Source organism: Megascapheus bottae, chromosome 17 (genome assembly GCF_031878675.1).
Source record: "Megascapheus bottae isolate mThoBot1 chromosome 17, mThoBot2.hap1, whole genome shotgun sequence".
Lineage (NCBI taxonomy): Eukaryota > Metazoa > Chordata > Mammalia > Rodentia > Geomyidae > Megascapheus > Megascapheus bottae.
This window is the reverse complement of record NC_143525.1, coordinates 20,301,916-20,322,144: the sequence shown is the minus strand read 5'-3', so window position 1 is coordinate 20,322,144 and position 20,229 is coordinate 20,301,916. Positions and strand designations below refer to the sequence as shown.

The following is a 20,229-nucleotide window of genomic DNA, read 5'->3' as shown; positions in this document are numbered from 1 at the left end:
CTCCTCATCCCAGACAGCGCCCGCCTCCGCGTCCGCGGTGCTCTGCGGTCGTCGCTCGCTCTCCGGGGCCGCCACACCGCCTCCTCTCCCGGCCCGCAGCCGAGCTTCCCGTCCGCCGGCCCGGGTCTCCCCGTTCGCTTCACGCTTGGCGGCGCCGTCACGGCCGGTGGACCGGCAGGGTCCCTAGCTGAAGGTGGGACGCTCGGGGCCGGCGCCGGCAAAGGGACAGCCACCGAAGGTAAAGGGCCCTCTCCCGAGGGGCCGGCGCCGGCCGAGGGAGCGCCGACGCCAGGTCACGGCCGGCGTGTTTCCTCTGCGCGTGCGCGGGGAGCGGTCGAGGCTCGCTCTCCCTCTCCCGGCTCCCAGACCGCCGAGGCCGAATGAGAGCGTGTGGGGTGGGGGGAGGGCTGGGCGCGGCGAGGGGCGGGGCGCGGCGGGAGGAGGAGAAGGGCGGCCCGTTCGCGAAGGCGGTGCCGGAGGCCGGCGGGGGCGGGGCATGCAAATAGGACATGGCGGCTTCTCGGGCGAGCGAGCATGGGAGCGAAAAGAGAGCCAAGAATCCCGGATATGCCGACCATCCCGAGGAGGTGCTCTCACGGCCCGAGCTGCGCCCGTGCCGCAGCACGCGTGGCGGTGAGGGCTGCGCCTGTTGTGGGTGGTGGGTGTCCTCACCGTGAGCTGGAGGTGTGTGGGTCGCGCAGTGCCGCGGGTGCCGGCGCGCGGTCTGGTATCGCTTCTCGGCCTTTTGGCTAAGATCAAGTGTAGTATCTGTTCTTATCAGTTTAATATCTGATACGTCCTCTATCCGAGGACAATATATTAAATGGATTTTTGGAGCTAGGAGTCGGAATAGGGGCTTGCTCCGTCCGCTCCACGCATCGACCTGGTATTGCAGTACCTCCAGGAACGGTGCACCCCCCTCGGGGAACAATCTTGGTTTTAAAAGCAGAGTGGCTCTCGCTTCCTCGTCTCATGTTTACGACTTGGTTTCTTTTCACTTTGGCCATTATGCTGCTTATTAAAGATATCTGTTAAGTGATTGGGTTATTCCTTCCCAGTCACTTCTTTTATATTTAGTGATTTATTAAATGTTTAGTTTTTGCAAGTTTTTGGCCTGCATTTCAGGGCCCTAGCACTGTCTTTGCACACTTTTTATTTTTTCAGTGTGCAGGTTTTATTGATCAAAATGAACACATCATGAAACAGCGCATATCCTAAGTGAAGCACCTGACATCAACATATTCAAAATAGCATACAAGGAATTCTATAGGCAATACCCAAAATTAAGACATTGCTTCCCCTTCTTTGTAATTACTACTATTCGATAACGTTGGACGATGGGAGGTAATTCAGCACTACTGCTAAGGTAAGCTTTTGTTGTATACCATTTTTACTATTATTGTCAATGTAATTTTTCCAGTCCTGGTCTTGGGTACCTTAATGCTGTACTCTACTCCAGAGCCACACCAGTTCTTATGGCTTTTTTCTCTGTAAGTGATACCGAGGAATAGTACCCATGTCTTCATGCATGCTAGGCAAGCACTGTATTAGGCAAGCTCCTGCCCCAACATTGATCTTTCAAAATCACCGAAAGTAGGCTATGTAAGCCATCTTCCATAGATTCAAATGATAGAGTTGGGTAGGAGTTCAAGCTGGGAGGTGTTGGCGTGTTTTTTGTGTCCCCCTCCCTCCCGTTTTGTTTTCCTTCGCTGCTTTCACTTTCTCTTTTTTACTTATGCATATCTCCCATTTTCCATAGTTTGAAAGAGATCAACATGATAAGGAAAGGTGAGCAGAGATCCAAGAAACGACTTATAGCCAGTGGAAATGCAGAATCCCCTTTCTAAATGTGTCTACCAAGAAAATGATGCTTTCCTTACGCCTCTGCTGGATGTTGTCAGTGAAAGACCAAACCACTGTTCCTGCTGAAAGCACTTTCAGGTTCTTCAGAAAGGTGCTTTTGGTCCTTCAAAAGTGTCTGTCTTGGGCACGAAGACCCGGGTTCGATTCCTCGGTTCCACATATATAGAAAAAAAAAGTTGGAAGTAGTGCTGTGGCTTAAGTGGTAGAGCTAGAGAACGTCCAAGGACAGTGCTCAGGCCCTGAGCTCAAGCTCAGGACTGCCAAAAAAAAAAAAACCCCAAAATTTTTTTATTTTGCGTGTCGTGGCGCTTGAGCTCAGGCCCTGACCACTGTACTTGGGCTTTCCTCAAGACTTGAGCTCTACCACTTGAGCCTTAGCACCACCTCTGGCTTTTTTCTATGTATGTGGTACTGAGGAATTGAACCCGGGTCTTCATGAATGCTAGGCAAGCACTCTACCAGTAGGCCAATCTCCCAGCCCCGAAACAGTCTTTTACTTGGCAATTATCACTAGATTATATAGAAAAAGTTCCTAAACTGAATGCTAAAAAACAAAAATAGATCTGTGCTGGGAGATCGGAGATGATGAATCAGGGAAGAGGACGACGACGACCTAGAGGAAGAGGAGGAGGAGGAGGAGCAGTTTGTTTTTGTGGAATTAACAGGAATTATTCAGATTTTCTCTCAAAATGGGAAAAGAAATGCAAGATTTGGGGAATTGACACTGAGAGACCCATTCTGAAATTAGTTATATCTTTGCTGGAGAATATGAAGATACCCTTGGGACCTGTGTTATATTTGAAGAAAATGTTGAACATGTGGATGCAGAAGGCAACGATAAAACAGTAATAAAATAGAAATGTCATACAATGAAGAAGCTCAGCATGAAAAGAACTCTTCTGACAGAAAAGGAGAAGAAAATATAGCTGGAGTAGAATGGCTGCAAAGTAAAGAAAATGACTTCTATAGACTCAACATGATTTGTGGTTTTGTACATGAAAATGAAGTTATAGTTCCAGCCCCTGTAAAACCTTTGGATTTGGAAGAGCAAGAGATGCAAATGAAAGTTCAAATTTTATTTATGAGCAGGAAAAACCAGTGCACCTAGGACTACAGGGTCCTGGCCCTCTTGCTGGCACTCTTTCTGAGATGGAAGGTTCTATTTTTATGCAAACTCAAGATGATGCCTTAGAAATTGACAAAAAGTATTTCTCTGACTTAAAGTTTTAAATATGAAAGATTTGGCTGTGTAGCTTTCAGTTGGTTCACTGTTTAGCCATATGAATTCTTTTGTGTTATTGCACGTCAATATCCCAAACACTGAGGACCAGAAATAAGCTGTTTTTTGTTTTTGTTTAATCGGTCATGGAGCTTGAACTCTGGGTCTGGACGTTGTTCCTGAGCTCTTCAGCTCAAGGCTAGGGTTCTACCACTTGAGCCAAACACCATTTCTGGTTTTCTAGGGCTTAATTGGAGATAAGAATCTCACAGACTGCCCAGGCTGGCTTTGAGCTGTGATCCTCAGATTTTAGCCTCCTGAGTAGCTAGGATTATAAGCGTGAGCCACAGGCCCCTGGCTTTTCAGAAATAATTTTTTTAAAACATGAAAAAAAAGTAATCCAAAACGCAATCCAAATCACAATCCTAAACTGCCAGCCTTCCGAGTAGTAACATTTATGGTATATTGAATATATGAGTATTATTGTTTGCCAGTCCTGGGACTTGAACTCAGGGCCTGAGCACTGTCCTTGGCCTGACAGCTAGCTCGTTCTACCATTTGGGCCACATCACCACTTCTGACTTTTTCCATGTAGGTGGTACTGAGGAATTGCATCCAGGTTTTCCTGAATGCTAGGCAAGTTCTCTACCACTAGGTGAAACTCTCAGCCCTGAATTTATATTTAAAATGCACGATGTTCAGACAAAGGGTACATGTGGCTCAGTGATACAATGCTGGGTCTTGAACTCAGGGCCATTTCTAGCTTTTTCTGAGGAACTGAATCCGGGCCTTCGGGCATGCTAGGCAGGAACTCTACCACCAGGCCAAATTGACTAGCATTTGAGTAATACCCAGCATTAAAATAAGGAAGTAGGTAAGTACAAGGTTTCAAGATAGCTTATTGGCAGAGTACTCGCCTAAAATGCACGAAGACCCGGGTTCCATCTCCCCACACTTCAACCTTGATTACGTTTTCACTATAGCCCAGTGCCACTTAAGCCACATCACCATTTCTGGCTATTTTACTAATACAAAATAAGACTCATACAAACCGGATCGTTCCTGCATTCCTATACTCAGGAGCCTGACACCGGAGGATCTCCTTTGAAAACCAACGAGAAACTAATGATCAAGAGACTATTCACCGGAAGTGGCGCTGTGGCTCAAACCTAGAGCTAAAGACTATCAACAACAAAAATCCTATTTACCTGTCCCAAATTCAAATCTAACTTATTGCTTCAATCACAAATTTAACAGGGATTACAGAAAAAGCAGGGTTTCAATTAAAGCTGCAACTTAAAGTTCCTCCCACCTTTAGGGCTGCATTATTGCAGATTTTTTTTGTACCAGTAAACACTATTAAGCTTTAGAATGTCGTCAACAACTACGCATACTAATAAGTAAAAGAGTAAAGATAAAAGACACTGCTTTTGTTGCAATGAAAAGAATACGTCTACTTTTAAAAACCGAGATTGTTCCCCGAGAGGGGTGCACCGTTCCTGGAAGTACTGCAATACCAGGTCGATGCGTGGAGCGGACGGAGCAAGCCCCTATTCCGACTCCTAGCTCCAAAAATCCATTTAATATATTGTCCTCGGATAGAGGACGTATCAGATATTAAACTGATAAGAACAGATACTACACTTGATCTTAGCCAAAAGGCCGAGAAGCGATACCAGACCGCGCGCCGGCACCCGCGGCACTGCGCGACCCACACACCTCCAGCTCACGGTGAGGACACCCACCACCCACAACAGGCGCAGCCCTCACCGCCACGCGTGCTGCGGCACGGGCGCAGCTCGGGCCGTGAGAGCACCTCCTCGGGATGGTCGGCATATCCGGGATTCTTGGCTCTCTTTTCGCTCCCATGCTCGCTCGCCCGAGAAGCCGCCATGTCCTATTTGCATGCCCCGCCCCCGCCGGCCTCCGGCACCGCCTTCGCGAACGGGCCGCCCTTCTCCTCCTCCCGCCGCGCCCCGCCGCGCCCCGCCCCTCGCCGCGCCCAGCCCTCCCCCCACCCCACACGCTCTCATTCGGCCTCGGCGGTCTGGGAGCCGGGAGAGGGAGAGCGAGCCTCGACCGCTCCCCGCGCACGCGCAGAGGAAACACGCCGGCCGTGACCTGGCGTCGGCGCTCCCTCGGCCGGCGCCGGCCCCTCGGGAGAGGGCCCTTTACCTTCGGTGGCTGTCCCTTTGCCGGCGCCGGCCCCGAGCGTCCCACCTTCAGCTAGGGACCCTGCCGGTCCACCGGCCGTGACGGCGCCGCCAAGCGTGAAGCGAACGGGGAGACCCGGGCCGGCGGACGGGAAGCTCGGCTGCGGGCCGGGAGAGGAGGCGGTGTGGCGGCCCCGGAGAGCGAGCGACGACCGCAGAGCACCGCGGACGCGGAGGCGGGCGCTGTCTGGGATGAGGAGAGATGCGCCGCCCGTCCAGCTGTTCGGGTCTTGGCTGCCGCGGGACAGACAGGCCGGAAGGGCGCCGTGGCTCCCGGGGCAGAGCGCGGGCCTTGAGAAGCGAGTGTCCAAGGCCGGCGCCCGGCCCCGCGCGCGAGCCCCGGGCGGGCAGCAGGCGAGCCGGGAACCACCGCCACCGCCCTTTAGAAGGGCGAGTTGGGCCCAGGGCAGATGCTGCCCAGCGTGACGAAGGCCGGGGTCGGTGCCTCCCAACCCCATACCTAGCAAAAAGCCGGACGTGGTAGCGAGGCTCAAGTGGTAGAGCTCGAGCCAAGCCTAGGGCTGGGGAAAAAATCAACAAAGAAGAAGTACGTCCGGGTGTGAGGGGTGAAGGAAGGTGAACGGCTCACGAGCCCGGAGTTTAACCCGAGGCAGGGGCCGGCGCGTGCACAAAGTAGTTATAGGAGAATAACTGCAGCGTGCAGCGCAAAACGACCAACACCTGCACATCTGTAAGAATGCTGAAAAGAGAAAATCAAAAAAGCAAAGGATAGAAGACAACTGTGTTACAACTGTCTGCTTTTGAGAACCACAGTAACTCCCCGGAGGGGTGCACCGTTCCTGGAGGTACTGCAATACCAGGTCGATGCGTGGAGCGGACGGAGCAAGCCCCTATTCCGACTCCTAGCTCCAAAAATCCATTTAATATATTGTCCTCGGATAGAGGACGTATCAGATATTAAACTGATAAGAACAGATACTACACTTGATCTTAGCCAAAAGGCCGAGAAGCGATACCGGTCCCCACTCCCTGCGCCTTGCCGCCCTCGCCTCCGACACATTGCACTCACGGTGAGCGCCCCGGGCCTCCCTCTCGCGCTCGCCCCGTCCTCCCGCGCGCCCCTCTCAGGACCCCCGCGCCGACTCCCCCGCTCCCGGGTTTCCACCAGAACCTTTCCTGACCGACCCCGCGGTCCCGCGTGCCTGGCCCGTAGCCCCGCCTCTCATTTGCATGCCCCGCCCTCCTCTGGCCTCCGGGGGCGTGGCTGCGGCCGGGGGATCCCACCCCGCCCTTCACCCCCAGCCTGGGCCTTTGGTCCCTGCCGCGTACTCGGCCCGACCCCGACCACTCGCACTGCTGGCGGCCCGCTAACTGCCTCCGAGGCCTTGCTCGGTTCTCTGCTTCTGCAGCTGGTCTTCCGGAGGAGAAGGAAACGTTTCCCGCCGGGATCGTTGTGCGTGGCGGTTCCCTGGGCAGGACGACGGCCCGGTGAGCACCCCGGTGCATGCGGAGGAGCCTCCCGGAGTCCACGCCAGAAATCCTAGCGATTCCGGAGGTTGAGCTCGGAAGATCCCAGTTCAAAGCGGGATGGGGGTGGGGAAAGCCGGGGGAGGTAAGCACTGTTGAACGTGAAGCGCAGCCGTGATACCTTCTGTTGAGCCACCTTTATCATGAAAACGTAAAAGGAGAAAAGTGTCATTATGATTCCTACGCTGAGATCCGACCGAAATACGAGCAAGGACAAGCACCGCATTTCGTCCTTAAGGTGTCATACAAAGTACTTAGAAACATGGAGAAAGTCTCCTGTAAAGGACAGGTAACTGCAGTATTACTTAGTAAAATCCGTCTAACTTAAAATAGCCAGGCGATGGAAACAATGCAGCTGCCCTACTGCAGATGAATGGATACAGAAAATGTGGGATATGTACATATCCCCCATTCTACATAGCCAACAGACAAGATAAAATAACGGCATTCGCAGGGAAGTGGATGAATCTAGAGCGAATCATGCTGAGTGAGACAAGTCAAGACCTAAGGATCAAAAGGCGCATGGTATCTTAATATGCGGCTATTGGATCCAAACAGTGCAAGAGCGAGGACTTGTTATTCCCGTACCCAATGCTATGGACATGGTATTGGAAATATCAACACAACTACATAGGCATAAAGTTTTGTGACTCTATACACATAATGTTTTATTTATTTTTCTCCTGTCCCTGGGCTTGCACTCAGTGTCTGGGCACTGTCCTTGGACAATTTTTGCTCAAGGCTACAGCTCTGCTGCTTGAGCCACAGTGCCACTTCAGGCTTTTTCTTTCTTTCTTTTTTTTTTGCCAGTCCTGGGCTTGAGCTCAGGGCCTGAGCACTGTCCTTGGACTCTCTCAAGGCTAGAACTCTACCACTTGAGCCTCAGCACCACTTCCAGCTTTTTCTATATATGTGGTACCAAGGAATGGAACCCGAGTCTTCGTGCATGCTAGGCGAGCACTTTAACCACTAGGCCAAGTTCCTGGCCCCACTTCAGGCTTTTTCTGTGTATGTGCTGCTGAGGTATTGAACCCAGGGCTTCATGCGTGCTAGGCGAGCACTCTACCACTAGGTCACATTCCTGGCCCCAGACATAATGTTTTTTGGTTTTTTTTTTTTTTTGCCAGTCCTGGGCTTGAGCTCAGGGTCTGAGCACTGTCCTTGGACTTTCTCAAGAGCTCAGGGTCTGAGCACTGTCCTTGGACTTTCTCAAGGCTAGAGCTCTACCACTTGAGCCTCAGCACCAGGTCCGGCTTTTTTTTGTATGTGTGTGTTACCGTGGAATCGAACCAAGGTCTTTGTGCATGCTAGGCAAGCACTCTATCACTAGGCCAAACTCCCGGCCCCATAGACATAATGCTTTAATGCATAGATTAATATTTATCTATGACATACAAAGTCTCAGCCCAATTTCAATTATGTTCTAAAATGTAAGTGCCAGTGATTGTATATAGAGATTCCCTTCTTGAATACTTGTTAAATATGTATGATGTAAAAGTCAATGTTACTAAATAATTTAATAAAAAAAACTGATTTGGAAAATATCCCATCGTCCAACGTTATCGACTAGTAGTAATTACAAGGAAGGGGAAGCAATGTCTTAATTTTGGGTATTGTCTGTAGAATTCCTTGTATGCTATTTTGAATATGTTGATGTCAGGTACTTCACTTAGGATATGCGCTGTTTCATGATGTGTTCATTTTGATCAATAAAACCTGCACACTGAAAAAATAAAAAGTGTGCAGGCCAAAAACTTGCAAAAACTAAACACTTAATAAATCACTAAATATAAAAAAAGTGATTGGAAAGGAATAACCCAATCACTTAGCAGATATCTCTAATAAGCAGCATTATGAGCAAGGTAAGAAAAAACCAAGTCATAAATACGAGACAAGGAAGCGTAAGTCACTCTTTTTAAAACCGAAATTACTCCCCGAGGGGGGTGCACCGTTCCTGGAGGTACTGCAATACCAGGTCGATGCGTGGAGCGGACGGAGCAAGCCCCTATTCCGACTCCTAGCTGCAAAAATCCATTTAATATATTGTCCTCGGATAGAGGACGTATCAGGTATTAAACTGATAAGAACAGATACTACACTTGATCTTAGCCAAAAGGCCGAGAAGCGATGCCGGGCCTCCCCGGCCTGCGCCTTGCCGCCCTCGCCTCTGCCACATTGCACTCACGGTGAGCGCCCTGGGCCTCCCTCTCGCGCTCGCCCCGTCCTCCCGCGCGCCCCTCTCAGGACCCCCGCGCCGACTCCCCCGCTCCCGGGTTTCCACCAGAACCTTTCCTGACCGACCCCGCGGTCCCGCGTGCCTCTCCAGTAGCTCCGCCTCTCATTTGCATGCCCCGCCCCTCTGAGGCGGACCAGGATTGGTGGACTCCACCTACTCGGCGTGAGCCGTGGCAGTGCTGAAACAGGCTCTAAACTGCAGTGTGTGCGTGCGTGTGTGTGTGTGTGTGTGTGTGTGTGTGTGTGTGTGTGTGTACCTGGGTCTTTGTGCATGCTAGGCAAGCAGTCCACCACTAGGCCTCATTTTATTTTATTTATTTATTTTTGCCAGTCCTGGGCTTGAGCTCAGGGTCTGAGCACTGTCCTTGGACTTTCTCAAGGCTAGAGCTCTACCGCTTGAGCTTTAGCACCACTTCCAGCTTTTTTCTATGTATGTGATACAGAGGAATCGAACCCGGGTCTTCACGCATGCCTAGCAAGCACTCTACCACTAGGCCAAACTGCTGGCATTCCCCTATTTTATTTTTATTATTATTGTTATTTTAAGACAACTCGGCAGAAAAATCTGAGGATTGGTATAGGGAGGAAAAAGGCATTTCCAGTCTTGTTCTCGATATGTACGAGTTGACCTGGTACTAGTGACAGAGTGTTTGCCTAGCATGCCCGAAGACCTGGATTTGACTTCTTAGTGCCACATACATAGACAAAGCCAGAAGTGGTATTGTGGCTCAAGTGGTAGAGTTCTAAGCCTTGAGAAAGCCGAAGGACAGTGCGCAGGCCCTGAGTTCAAGCTCCAGGACTGGCAAAAAAAAATAATAAAAATGAAAAGAACGAAAAGAAAAGACTTCCAAGGAAATGAAGAACCAGACTTCATTTTTACCCCACTTTTCTTTCGATATTAGTCAATGACCAATATGGCCACCAGGGGGCAGCATCTGCTCATCTCCAGCCCTTTGGTACGCCCTGGATCTAGTTGGGGCTGGTTGACTGGGGGCCTGGGCCCTTCCACACATTCTCTGCTCCCAGCGTGAGACTGTTTTCTTCAATTTACTCCTGAGGATGCACAAGTGGGATTTGGAAACTAGGACTTAGTGATTCCTAAGTGGATAACTGCGCCTGGTCTTCTGTTCCATACAGATCCTTCCTTCACCTATCAGCCACCTTAGTTGGTTAAAATGCTGCAGGACCAGCCATAGTGGCAGAGGCCTATAATCACAGCGTTCTAGAAGCTGAGGCAGGAAAAAAAAAACAACTCAAATTTGAGGTCAGCTTGAAGTACATAGAAAGTTCCAAGCCTGCCTGGGGTACCTAGTGAGATACCTTGTGGGTACCTAGTGGGTACCTAGTGGGGTAGCTCATCTTTAAAGAAAGGAAAACATAAAACTATTATACAATAAAAAAGAAGAAATAGATGCCACAGAATCAAGAATGTGCTCAGGCAACCTGGATGAGCTCTTTCCATCTCTCCATCTTCCTGTCCTGCCGTACTCCATACTGAATGACCCAGACCTACTGAAAAAAATAGGGAACCACTTTTCCAAGCTAGTCTACTTTCAGAGTTTCAGCATGCTAGGTCTCAAGACAAGGAGAGCTCTCTCTTTCTGGTTTCCTCTCATCCCTAGTCTCTGTTTTCCTTTCCAGAAGTCTCTAGTCTCAATAAAGGCTCCATACTTGGCTGCATAACATTTCAAGGTTCTGTAGTCACTCTTAGACAATCTGATAACAAAGACCTCTCCTTTCAAGCGTTCAGGAACTCCAGACTGGGAGATCCCCAGCTAAGGGTAGGCATGTAGTTCCCACACACAGAGAACCCCATGAATATAATCAATCATTCCATCTTGCCTTATTTCATGTAAGTTTTCCCTGGTTTTTACAGTATGCCTGGCAGTGTTAGTCATTATGGAACTGCAGAAAAAAAAAAAAGAGCCAGCTCCTGTGCTCCAGGGCTGCGTGTGGTGGGGCAGCTGGCTCTGAGGAGGAAGGGTGATACAGCAGCTAGAATCTGATCTGAGGAGGACAGTTAACAGGCTGAAGTAGACACTGTCTGATAGTCTTTCCCTCTATCACAGACACGTAAGCCTTGATCTGTTTTTGCCTCTTTGAATGACATCTCCCAAATTATCCATCTGTTTTCTTTTCCTTCTTGATATCTCTCTGTAACAGAGATGCCCTTCTATTTTCACCCCATTTCTCCCCACTGTGTTGCAATGCCTGGTCCATCAGAACTGGTCCTCATCCACCTCACTCAGAACCTACAATGACTTCTAACACCTACTCAGTATCCCGTGTATCATTGTTCCATGTGTAGAAATCCAAATACTTTCTCTGTGAAGAGATCCCTGAGCCTTCAGGGTAAAGGCCTGGGCTGTAATTGGATGGTTGTGTGTGTATGCTTGAACTGAAGGGCTTGAACTCAGGACCTGAGCATTGACTCTTTAACTTTTCCACTCAAGGCTATTGCTCTACTATTTGAGCGACAGCTCTACTTCTGGCTTTGTTGTGGTTAATTGGAGTTAAGAGTCTCATGAACTTTCCTACCGGGTGCTGGTTTTGAACCATGGTTCTCAGAGCTCAGCCTCCTATGTAGCTAGGGATTATAAGTGTGAGCCACCTAGACTGTGATCTTGTGAGAGGAAGGCTGTGGAAGTGAGGTTGTCAGGAAGAAAAGCCATTGATGGTTGGAAGATAGGTAGGGATGGGGATGCAGGGACGTGAGTTCTTGGTTAAAGGAGGCTGAGAGATGGGTCAGTCCACAGCCCGAGTCCTTGACCCCTCCCCTGCCCCACCTCCTCCTTCCCATTTGTTCAATACCTTCCCTGCAAACTTGGAAGATAAAAGGTGGAGTAAAATGGTCAGTTTCATTTCCTTTATCAGATAAGTGACAATTTCCATCTTGGGTGTGAATCTCAGGAGAGTTTTTTTTTTTGGGTGGGGGGGGTCATGGGGCTTGAACTCGGCCTGGGCACTGTTCCTGAGTTCTTCAGCTCAAGACTACCACCCTACCCCTTGAGCCAAGCCCCATTTCCTGTTTTCTAGTGATTAATTGGAGATAAGAGTCTCAGGTCCTTAGGTGCCCAGACTGGCTTTGAACCTTGATCCTCAGATCTCAGCCTCCTGAGTAGCTTGGATTACAGGCGTGAGCCACCTCGCCCAGCAGGAGCGATTTTTTGTTTTTGTTCTTGTTGATCATGGGGCTGGACATCTGGGCCTGGATGCTATCCCTGAGCTCTTCAGCTCAAGGCTACTGCTCTACCACTTTGAGCCACAGCGCCACTTCCAGTTTTCTGGTGGTTAATTGGAGATTAAAATGAAAGATTAAAGATGAAAGTCCATGGGGCCAGGAGTTTGGCCTAGTGGTAGAGTGCTTGCCTAGCATGCATGAAGACCGCACACATAGCAAAAAGCCAGAAGTGGTGTTGTGGCTCAAGTGGTAGAGCTCTAGCCTTGAGAAAATCCAGGGACAGTGCTCAGGCCCTGAGCCCAAGCCCAGGACTGGCAAAAAAAAAAAAAAAAAAAAAAAAGACGAAAGTCCATGAGACTTCATTCTTGGGCTGGCTTTGAATTGTGATCCTCAGATCTCAGTCTCCGGAGTAGCTAGGTGCCCTGCCTCAGGAGAGATATTATGGGAGAAATGTTAAAGTTTAAAAACACCTCAGAAGAAACAAAACTACCTGTGTGTATTCAGTTTCACAGTCATTCTAACCATTGTTGAAAGCCAGGTTTGGTTTTGTTGAGGGACCTTCAATAAATTGCTTAACTTTTCCTGTGCTCCTGAGCTTCATTTGCTTTTCACCACTACCTCCTCCTCCTCCTCCTCATCCTCCTCATCCTCTTCCTCCTCCCCTTCCTTCTCCTCCGCCTTCTCCTCTTCTTGGAGTTTGATCTCAGCTCTCTGCTTTCTTACTCAAGGCTGGTACTCTACCAGATGAGCCATGCCTCTAGGCCAGCATTTTGTTGGTTAATTGGAAATGGGGTCTCCCAGACTTTTCTACTTAGGCTGGTTTCTGTAATAACTTGTTGGGCTCAGCCACCAAATTCTGCTTTTGTAAAAATGATTAACCTGGTTATAACTACCTATGTGTAATTTTATCCTTGTGGGCTTTTGCCAGTCCTGGGGCTTGAACTCAGGGCCTGAGCACTGTCCTTGGGCTTTCTCAAGCCTAGCACTCTACCACTTGAGCCACAGCACCATTTCTGGCTTTTCTTTGTATGTAGTACCGAGGAAATGAACCCAGGTCTTCATGCATGCTAAGCAAGAACTGTACTACTAGGCCAAACTCCTGGCCCATCGACTCCATATCTCTCTCTTCTAAATTCCCTCCACTTCTGGGTATTAGTTGTTGCTTTAATCTGTCACCCCTTAGTCTGGAGTGGTAATAGTGAATTTTCTCAGGTCTTAAAGTAATTTCCTAAGGTCAGCAGGGATTTCAAGAGACTCCCTGTATTGCTGGGGGTGGAGGTTGACCAGGTGGCTGATTGTGCAGCAGGAAAGGCGGGGAAGGAGGAGGTGGCAAAGCATGCTAGTGTTAAACAGATGGAAACTCGTTTATCAGCACTTGGTTAAGGCTAGTGAGCAGGAAAGGGCTGGCCCTGCTGTCTGGCAATGACTTCCTCTCCTCCTTTTCCAGTCCCCTTTACAGGCAGCCTTTGAAAAGTTTATCCTACTGGCAATCACTGCATCCTTTTGGTCACAATGCCCTTATGCCATCCTTTCAGGGTTGCTCCTGCTGAAACTGTTGGGGTGATGTCATTCAGTCCCATGTCCCTTCTAACTGGCCTAACATTATGACAGGAGTTTCTAGAAAGACTTCCTGAGGCTTCCAATCAACATTTTGTCTTTGTACTCTAAAATTCTACAAGGGTTTATCTCAGAATTTAGAGAGGCCCAATACGGCAGAGCACTGGTAGTTCATGTAATCTCAGCTACTCAGGAGACTGAAATTTGTAGATCATAGATCAAAGTGAACCTGAAAAGTCTGCAAGTCTCTTATCTCCAATTAACCAGTGTAAAGCCAGAACTGGAGTTGTGATTCAAGGGGTAGAGTGCCAGCCTTGATTGAAAAAGCTAAGGGACAGTACCCAGGCCTTGAGTTCCAGTCCTAGTAATGGCACACACATACACATACACAAACAAAACAAAGGTTTGGCTGGGAATTTGGCTTAGTGATGAAGTGCTTGCCTAGCATGCAGGAGCGCTGGGGTTTGATTCCTCGGTACCACATACATAGAAAAAGTCAGAAGTGGTGCTGTGGCTCAAGTGATAGAGCTCTGTTCCTACGAAAGCCCAAGGACAGTGTTCAAGCCCTGAGTGCAAGCCCCAGGACTGGCAAAAATATAAATTTAAAAAAATCCAAAGGCCCAATACAGGTGCCCTGCCTGTCAACATCTGTCTTACCAACTGACAGTCCTCTCATAATCATGAGAGTGCAAACTTGGCTGTGGTCCCTGGGCTCTTTTGCTCAAGGCTGGCACTTGAGCGCCATCTCCACTTCCAGAGTGGAAGCCTTTTGAAGCCTTTCTATCCCCTACATCTCTGGGTCATGTATGAGAGAGGCCATGAGGGAATGTCTTAAGCCAATGTGGTGGTACATTCCTAGGATATGAGGAACAGGAATTTGAAGACCTTTTGGGCTACACAGTGAGATTTTTGTCTTCTAAATAATAAATATGCTGTTTTTCTATCTCATCCTTTCCTTCTCTTTCTTTCCTCCTTTCTTTTTTGCTGGTACCAATTTGACTTCAAGATTCTTGAGACTTTTTTTTTTTTTTTTGCCAGTCCTGGGTTTGAGCTCAGGGCCTGAGCACTGTCCTTGGACTTTCTCAAGGCTAGAGCTCTACCACTTGGGCCTCAGCACCACTTCTGGCTTTTTTTCTATGTATGTGGTACCGAGGAATCGAACCCGGGTCTTCAAGCATGCTAGGCAAGCACTTTAACCACTAGGCCAAACTCCCAGCCCCAACTTCAAGATTCTTATACTTTCAACTTTCTCGTAGCTGGGGCTCTAACTAACACTTGAGTCATGCCTCTAGTCTGGCTTTTGCTGATTAACTGGAGATGAAGTCGTTAGGACTTTCCTACTGGGCTGTTTTTGAGCCTTAGATACTCTAGATCTTAGCTTCCTGAGTAGCTTAGCATTACAGCTACTAGCTATTAGTCCCCAGCTTTCTAAGTCTACTTAAAAAGGGAGGCCCTTAACCGGGCATGGTGGCTCATGCCTGTCATCTTAGCTACTCAGGAGGCTGAGACCTGAGGATCTCAGTTCAAAGCCAGCCAGGGCACTAAAAAGTCTGTAAGACTCTTATCTCCAATTAACCACCAGAAAACAGGAAGTGGCGCTGTGGCTCAAAGGGTAGAGTGGTAGCCTTGAGCTGAAGAGTTCAGGGACTACACCCAGGCCCAAAGTTCAAGTCCCACGACACACACACACACACACACACACACACACACACACACACACACACACACACACGGGAGGCTCTTGGAAGACTGTTGCTGGCCTGACTTCTGGACAGCAATAAAGAGATTGCTGAGAAGTTCCTACAGCTATACCTTCTATAATAAGAAAGGACGGTCAGCTAGGTGGTGGGGGCCTAAGTGCTGGACTTAGAACCTTACTGAGATACATTCTAAGTGTGAATTTAGACAAATCACTTAACTCTTTTGAGCTTTCTTTTTTCTTTTCTTTTTTTCTTTGTTCGTGGTGGCTCACGCCTGTAATCCTAGCTACTTTCAGTGAGACTCTCATCTTCTATTAACCATTCAAAGACCGGAAGTGGAGTTATGGCTCAAGGTGGGAGAGCACTAGAGCATAGGAGCTCAGAGACACCCGCTGAGTTCAAGCCCCACAATCTACCAAAAAAAAAAAAAAAAAGAGATACTTCTCTGTCTGGAGTCTCACACTCGCCACTGTTCGTTTTGCTTCTCTCACCACCCAGCCCTGATTAATCCCAAGCTTCATTCAAGATATCAGTATACTGTAGAGAGGAAAAAAAAATTCATCAAAAGCGGTGACAGACTCATCAGGGATCCACCCCTCCGCCAGCTCCCGCACCTCCTGTCCCCACCCCTTCGCTGCGATTGGCCCGCTCCCCGTGACGTCACCAGAGGCGATTTAAATACAGGGTCCCGGACCTCGCCGCAGAGTGAACACAGAGTGCCCGCTGAGCACCTTGGCTGCGATCGTTCGTGGAGATAACGGGGACTGCGCCGCGGCGTGGGCCAGGGAAGGCTCGGGGAGTGCGGCTGGCGACAGGTAAAGGTGCCGTGCGGACCTGGGGCTCCAGCATCCACAGTTAGAGGAGGCTGATCGTGCAGTGTCACAGGGTGGAGGGGAAGGAGTCTCTTGCCACAGGCTCGGGGTTGCAGCAGCAAGACTCAATGTCAGGTCCCATGGCCTACACCCTGACTCTTAGTTTGGGAGCAGTGCAGAACCTTTCCTTTCTTGACAAGAGTTTTCCCCTGGGCAAGGGAGATCCCCACATTTGCTTCCATTCCACAGGTCGGGGAAGCTCTGCAAGCGGATTTTCCATGGGATCTTGCCCTCACCTTTCACTTGGGGGTCCTGAGTCCTGAGTTTCTTTAGTTCTTAGGAGACCCGGAGAGGGGAATCCCTGTGTTAAACTTGCAACTACTTTAAAAAAAATTAAAATTAATAGATAGACATCTGACCAAGAAGTTGCAAATTATGCATGTTACTAAAAGTCTCCTTTTTCCTTTCATCATCTTTTCCTGTTTAGATTGCCCAGTAACTTGCAGTTTCAGAGCCTCCTCCTTAGCTCTACAGGACATCCTGACACCTGCTCCTCAGCTCTGCCCTACACTTCAGCTCACCATGGGGAATCACTTGACTGAGATGGCACCCACTGCCTCCTTCTTGCCTCACTTCCAGGCGCTGCACGTAGTGGTCATTGGGCTGGACTCCTCTGGAAAAACCTCTCTCCTTTACCGCCTCAAGTTCAAAGAGTTTGTCCAGAGCGTCCCTACCAAAGGGTTCAACACTGAGAAGATCCGGGTACCCTTGGGGGGTTCCCGAGGAATCACCTTCCAAGTGTGGGATGTTGGGGGTCAGGAGAAACTGCGACCACTGTGGCGTTCTTACACCCGCAGGACAGATGGGTTGGTGTTCGTGGTGGATGCTGCAGAAACCGAGCGGATGGAAGAGGCTAAGGTGGAACTACATCGAATCAGCAGGGCCTCGGATAATCAGGGGGTTCCAGTCCTGGTGCTAGCTAACAAGCAGGACCAGCCTGAGGCGCTGAGTGCAGCTGAGGTGGAAAAGAGGCTGGCAGTCCGTGAGCTGGCAGCATCCACACTGACTCATGTGCAGGGGTGCAGCGCTGTAGATGGGCTGGGCCTGCAGCCAGGCCTTGAACGGCTGTATGAGATGATTCTCAAGAGGAAGAAGGCAGCCCGGACAAGCAAGAAGAGACGGTGACCTGAGACAACACCCCTCCCCACCTATTGGGGGGGGTCTGTATGCTTGCATAATCAGATGGTGCCTTGGACATCTGTCAGCCTGGAGTTCAGGACCTGCCTATCTCAGTGAAGGACTGAGGAGCATGGGGGTCCTGTTTTGGTGCCATGTTGGGGATGGTAGGTTGGGTGTCTTTACAGCTCTCCTTCCTCCTCACCTCTGGAGAAGTAGGGACTAGAAGATTGTGGAGGCTTAAATGTAAATGCTGACTCTACCTCGACCCTGCTTCTCTTTTCCTTTCTCTAGCTTTTTCTTTGGATGTTTGGAGCAGGATAGAAGAGAGTGCATTTGGGGTGAATGATAGTTATCTTTCCCTTTCCCCTTCCTCAGTTGAGGAGGGTCTGTCTCCCCAGCTGCTTTTCTAGAGACATCAGTCACAATAGTCTTTATTTTTGTGTCTTGTGTGAGAGTGCCAAGAATCCTTCCCCACATTTGTAGATCCACTACCCTTTTTATAAGCTATGTGTGTCCTCTGTTATTATTATGAACCATTTTTAAAGCATTTTTGCCTGTAAGTTATTAAAGATGATTCTAGCTCTTACGTTGGTGTGACATTGTCTTCTTTCCCCATCTAGCTGCCAAGATGCCAGGATTTCTGTATGGGGTGGGAGGAAGAGGGCTATCGTCAAGCTGAATTTGCAAAACAAACACATAAAAATTAGATTATGAACTTATTGGGATAGCTGGTAAGACCTATGGGGTTAAACGAAGACCTTTTAAGCTAGCTAGCTCTGTCCTGATCTCAGTAATTTTCATGAAGGTCACATTCCTTTCTCCAACTATCCTCCCTTCCTTTGTCCTCTGGCTCTAGCCTGGGATATTAGCTGCTTGCAGATTTAAACTGCTTAGGTCACGGGTCTGAGCTGCTCCCAGCTCGGTCTGTAGAGGAAAGTCCTTAAAGAGCCATCCTCCTAAGTCCTCAGGTTTGTCTAATTTCCCCCACCCCCACCTCTCTGAGGATGTGGTGCGAATAGAAAGTAATTCATCACTGGGCTTAAGCCACCTCTGTGTGCTCAGTCCTGCTGACTGCAGCACTCTGGCTGTGTGGGCAACAGCTGGTGCTGGGGAAGCCTGGGCTGGTCTGATGACTAATAAGCCCGGCTAAGAGAGGCGGAGCATTTCAGGAGAGCGGACATAGGCCACCAATGTTAGTATCCATCGTCAGAATAAAAAGTTTCCTTGGCAGAGTGCCAGTGCTTCAGGTCTGTAATCCTAGCTACTCAGGGGTCTGAGATCTGAGGATCCAGGTTTATAGCCAGTCCAGGAAGAAAATCTGAGACTCTCATTTCCAATTAAACAGCAAAAAGCCAGAAGTGGAACTGTGGCTCAAGTAGTAGAGCACTGGTGAAAAGCTAGGATTAGCTCCCAAGCCTGATTTCAAGTATTAACACCGCCTCCTCCCACCCCCCCCCCAAAAAAAATGTTTCTGTTGCAAGGGCCTGAATCCCCACTTAGCAATGAGGCCAGCTGTGTGATAACACAGAACAATTAGATTATCCTAATCTTGCTGGGCCAGAGCAGTGAATATAAACCAAACAATTCTTCCCAGCTCCTTTAGTCATATTCCAACCCTTTGTGTAAACATGGGATCCCAGAAGCAGGCTCAATCTCTGCTCCAGAGTCAGATAAAAGGACTGGGGGAGGGAGAGAAGGTGCTGGAGGAGGCTTCCTAAAGAACGTGTTGCTTCCTACCCTAGGCTTCCAGAAGCTGAGCCTTGGCCCATGCACATCCCTCCCTCCTCCCAGTCTCTGGCTGGCAGGATGGTGGTGGATGAGCATTGATCCGGAAGGGTGCCCAAAGTGTGCGTCAGTCAAGAGAATGCTTGGTGGAGCTGCTGGGCTGGTTCTGCTGGAGAATTGTGTTACCTGGCTTCCTGGATATCCCCGTGACTCATTATCCCCTCCATAACCCTTTGCGGGCAGAGTCCTGTAGGCCAGAACAGCCTGGTCCAGGCTGAGGAGGATGTGGCCAGAAAGATCTTTTGTCCTTAACTGGAAAATTGTTCCTAGCCATCTTGATTCTGCTGCTCTTATCTATCTATCTATCTATCTATCTATCTATCTATCTATCTATCTATCTATCTATCTATGTATGGAGGTGGTGCTGTTCCTGGAGCTTGCACTCAGGACCTGGGCACTGTCCCTGAGCTTTTTGTTCAAGGCTAGTGCTATATTACGTGAGCACAGCCCTACTTTCAGCGTTTTTGGTACTTGGAGATGAGTCTCACAAGCCTTCCTGCCTAGGCTAACTTTAAACCTAGATGCTCAGACCTTAGTCTCCCAAGTAGCTAGAATTACAACCATGAGTCCCTGTTGTCTAGCTAAGTAGAATGGTCCCAGAAATGGGCACTGATTTCCTGGGGGCTGGAATGGTTGCTGGACCTGGATGCCTGGGAAAAGAAGTTGAAAGAAACCTATAGGCCCAAATTTGGGTCTCATTTTTTGTTGCTGTTGTTGTTGGTGGTGGTCATGGGGCTTGAACTCTGGGCCTTGGTGCTGTCCCTGAGCTCTTCAGCTCAAGGTTACAGCCCTACCCTTGGAGCCACAGTGCCACTTTCGGTTTTCTAGATGCTAATTGGAGATAAGAATCTCAGGCTCTTTAGTGCCCTGGCTGGCTTTGAACCGAGATCCTCAGATCTCAGCTTCCTGAGCAGCTAGGATTACAGGCATGAGACACCACATCCCGTGGGGCTTACTTCTCAACCATCCTTCCTTCCACTGGCACCCCTTCTCCTTG

At 49.2% G+C, this 20,229-nt stretch overlaps 1 protein-coding gene, 4 non-coding genes and 1 pseudogene across 5 annotated transcripts; 3 read left to right on the top strand and 3 right to left on the bottom strand.

The window, feature by feature from the left end:
• Positions 1-509: 509 nt before the first annotated feature.
• Positions 510-3,958, top strand: LOC150051318 (general transcription factor 3C polypeptide 6 pseudogene; annotated as a pseudogene).
• On the top strand, positions 730-920 carry LOC150051319 (U2 spliceosomal RNA). Its single transcript, XR_016538533.1, has one exon. It is a non-coding gene; the product is annotated as a U2 spliceosomal RNA (small nuclear RNA).
• A 607-nt stretch (positions 3,959-4,565) lies between the features above and the next one.
• LOC150051317 (U2 spliceosomal RNA) lies at positions 4,566-4,756 on the bottom strand. The gene has a single exon (XR_016538532.1). It is a non-coding gene; the product is annotated as a U2 spliceosomal RNA (small nuclear RNA).
• Positions 4,757-6,079: 1,323 nt separating this feature from the next.
• On the bottom strand, positions 6,080-6,270 carry LOC150051316 (U2 spliceosomal RNA). The gene has a single exon (XR_016538530.1). It is a non-coding gene; the product is annotated as a U2 spliceosomal RNA (small nuclear RNA).
• A 2,451-nt stretch (positions 6,271-8,721) lies between these two features.
• On the bottom strand, positions 8,722-8,912 carry LOC150051315 (U2 spliceosomal RNA). The gene has a single exon (XR_016538536.1). It is a non-coding gene; the product is annotated as a U2 spliceosomal RNA (small nuclear RNA).
• A 7,260-nt stretch (positions 8,913-16,172) lies between these two features.
• On the top strand, positions 16,173-18,013 carry Arl4d (ARF like GTPase 4D). Its single transcript, XM_090351637.1, has 2 exons — positions 16,173-16,271; positions 16,756-18,013. Exon 2 carries the CDS (start codon positions 16,851-16,853, stop codon positions 17,451-17,453), a length of 603 nt encoding a protein of 200 aa, XP_090207763.1. The 5' UTR covers positions 16,173-16,271; positions 16,756-16,850; the 3' UTR covers positions 17,454-18,013.
• The last annotated feature ends 2,216 nt before the right edge of the window (positions 18,014-20,229 follow it).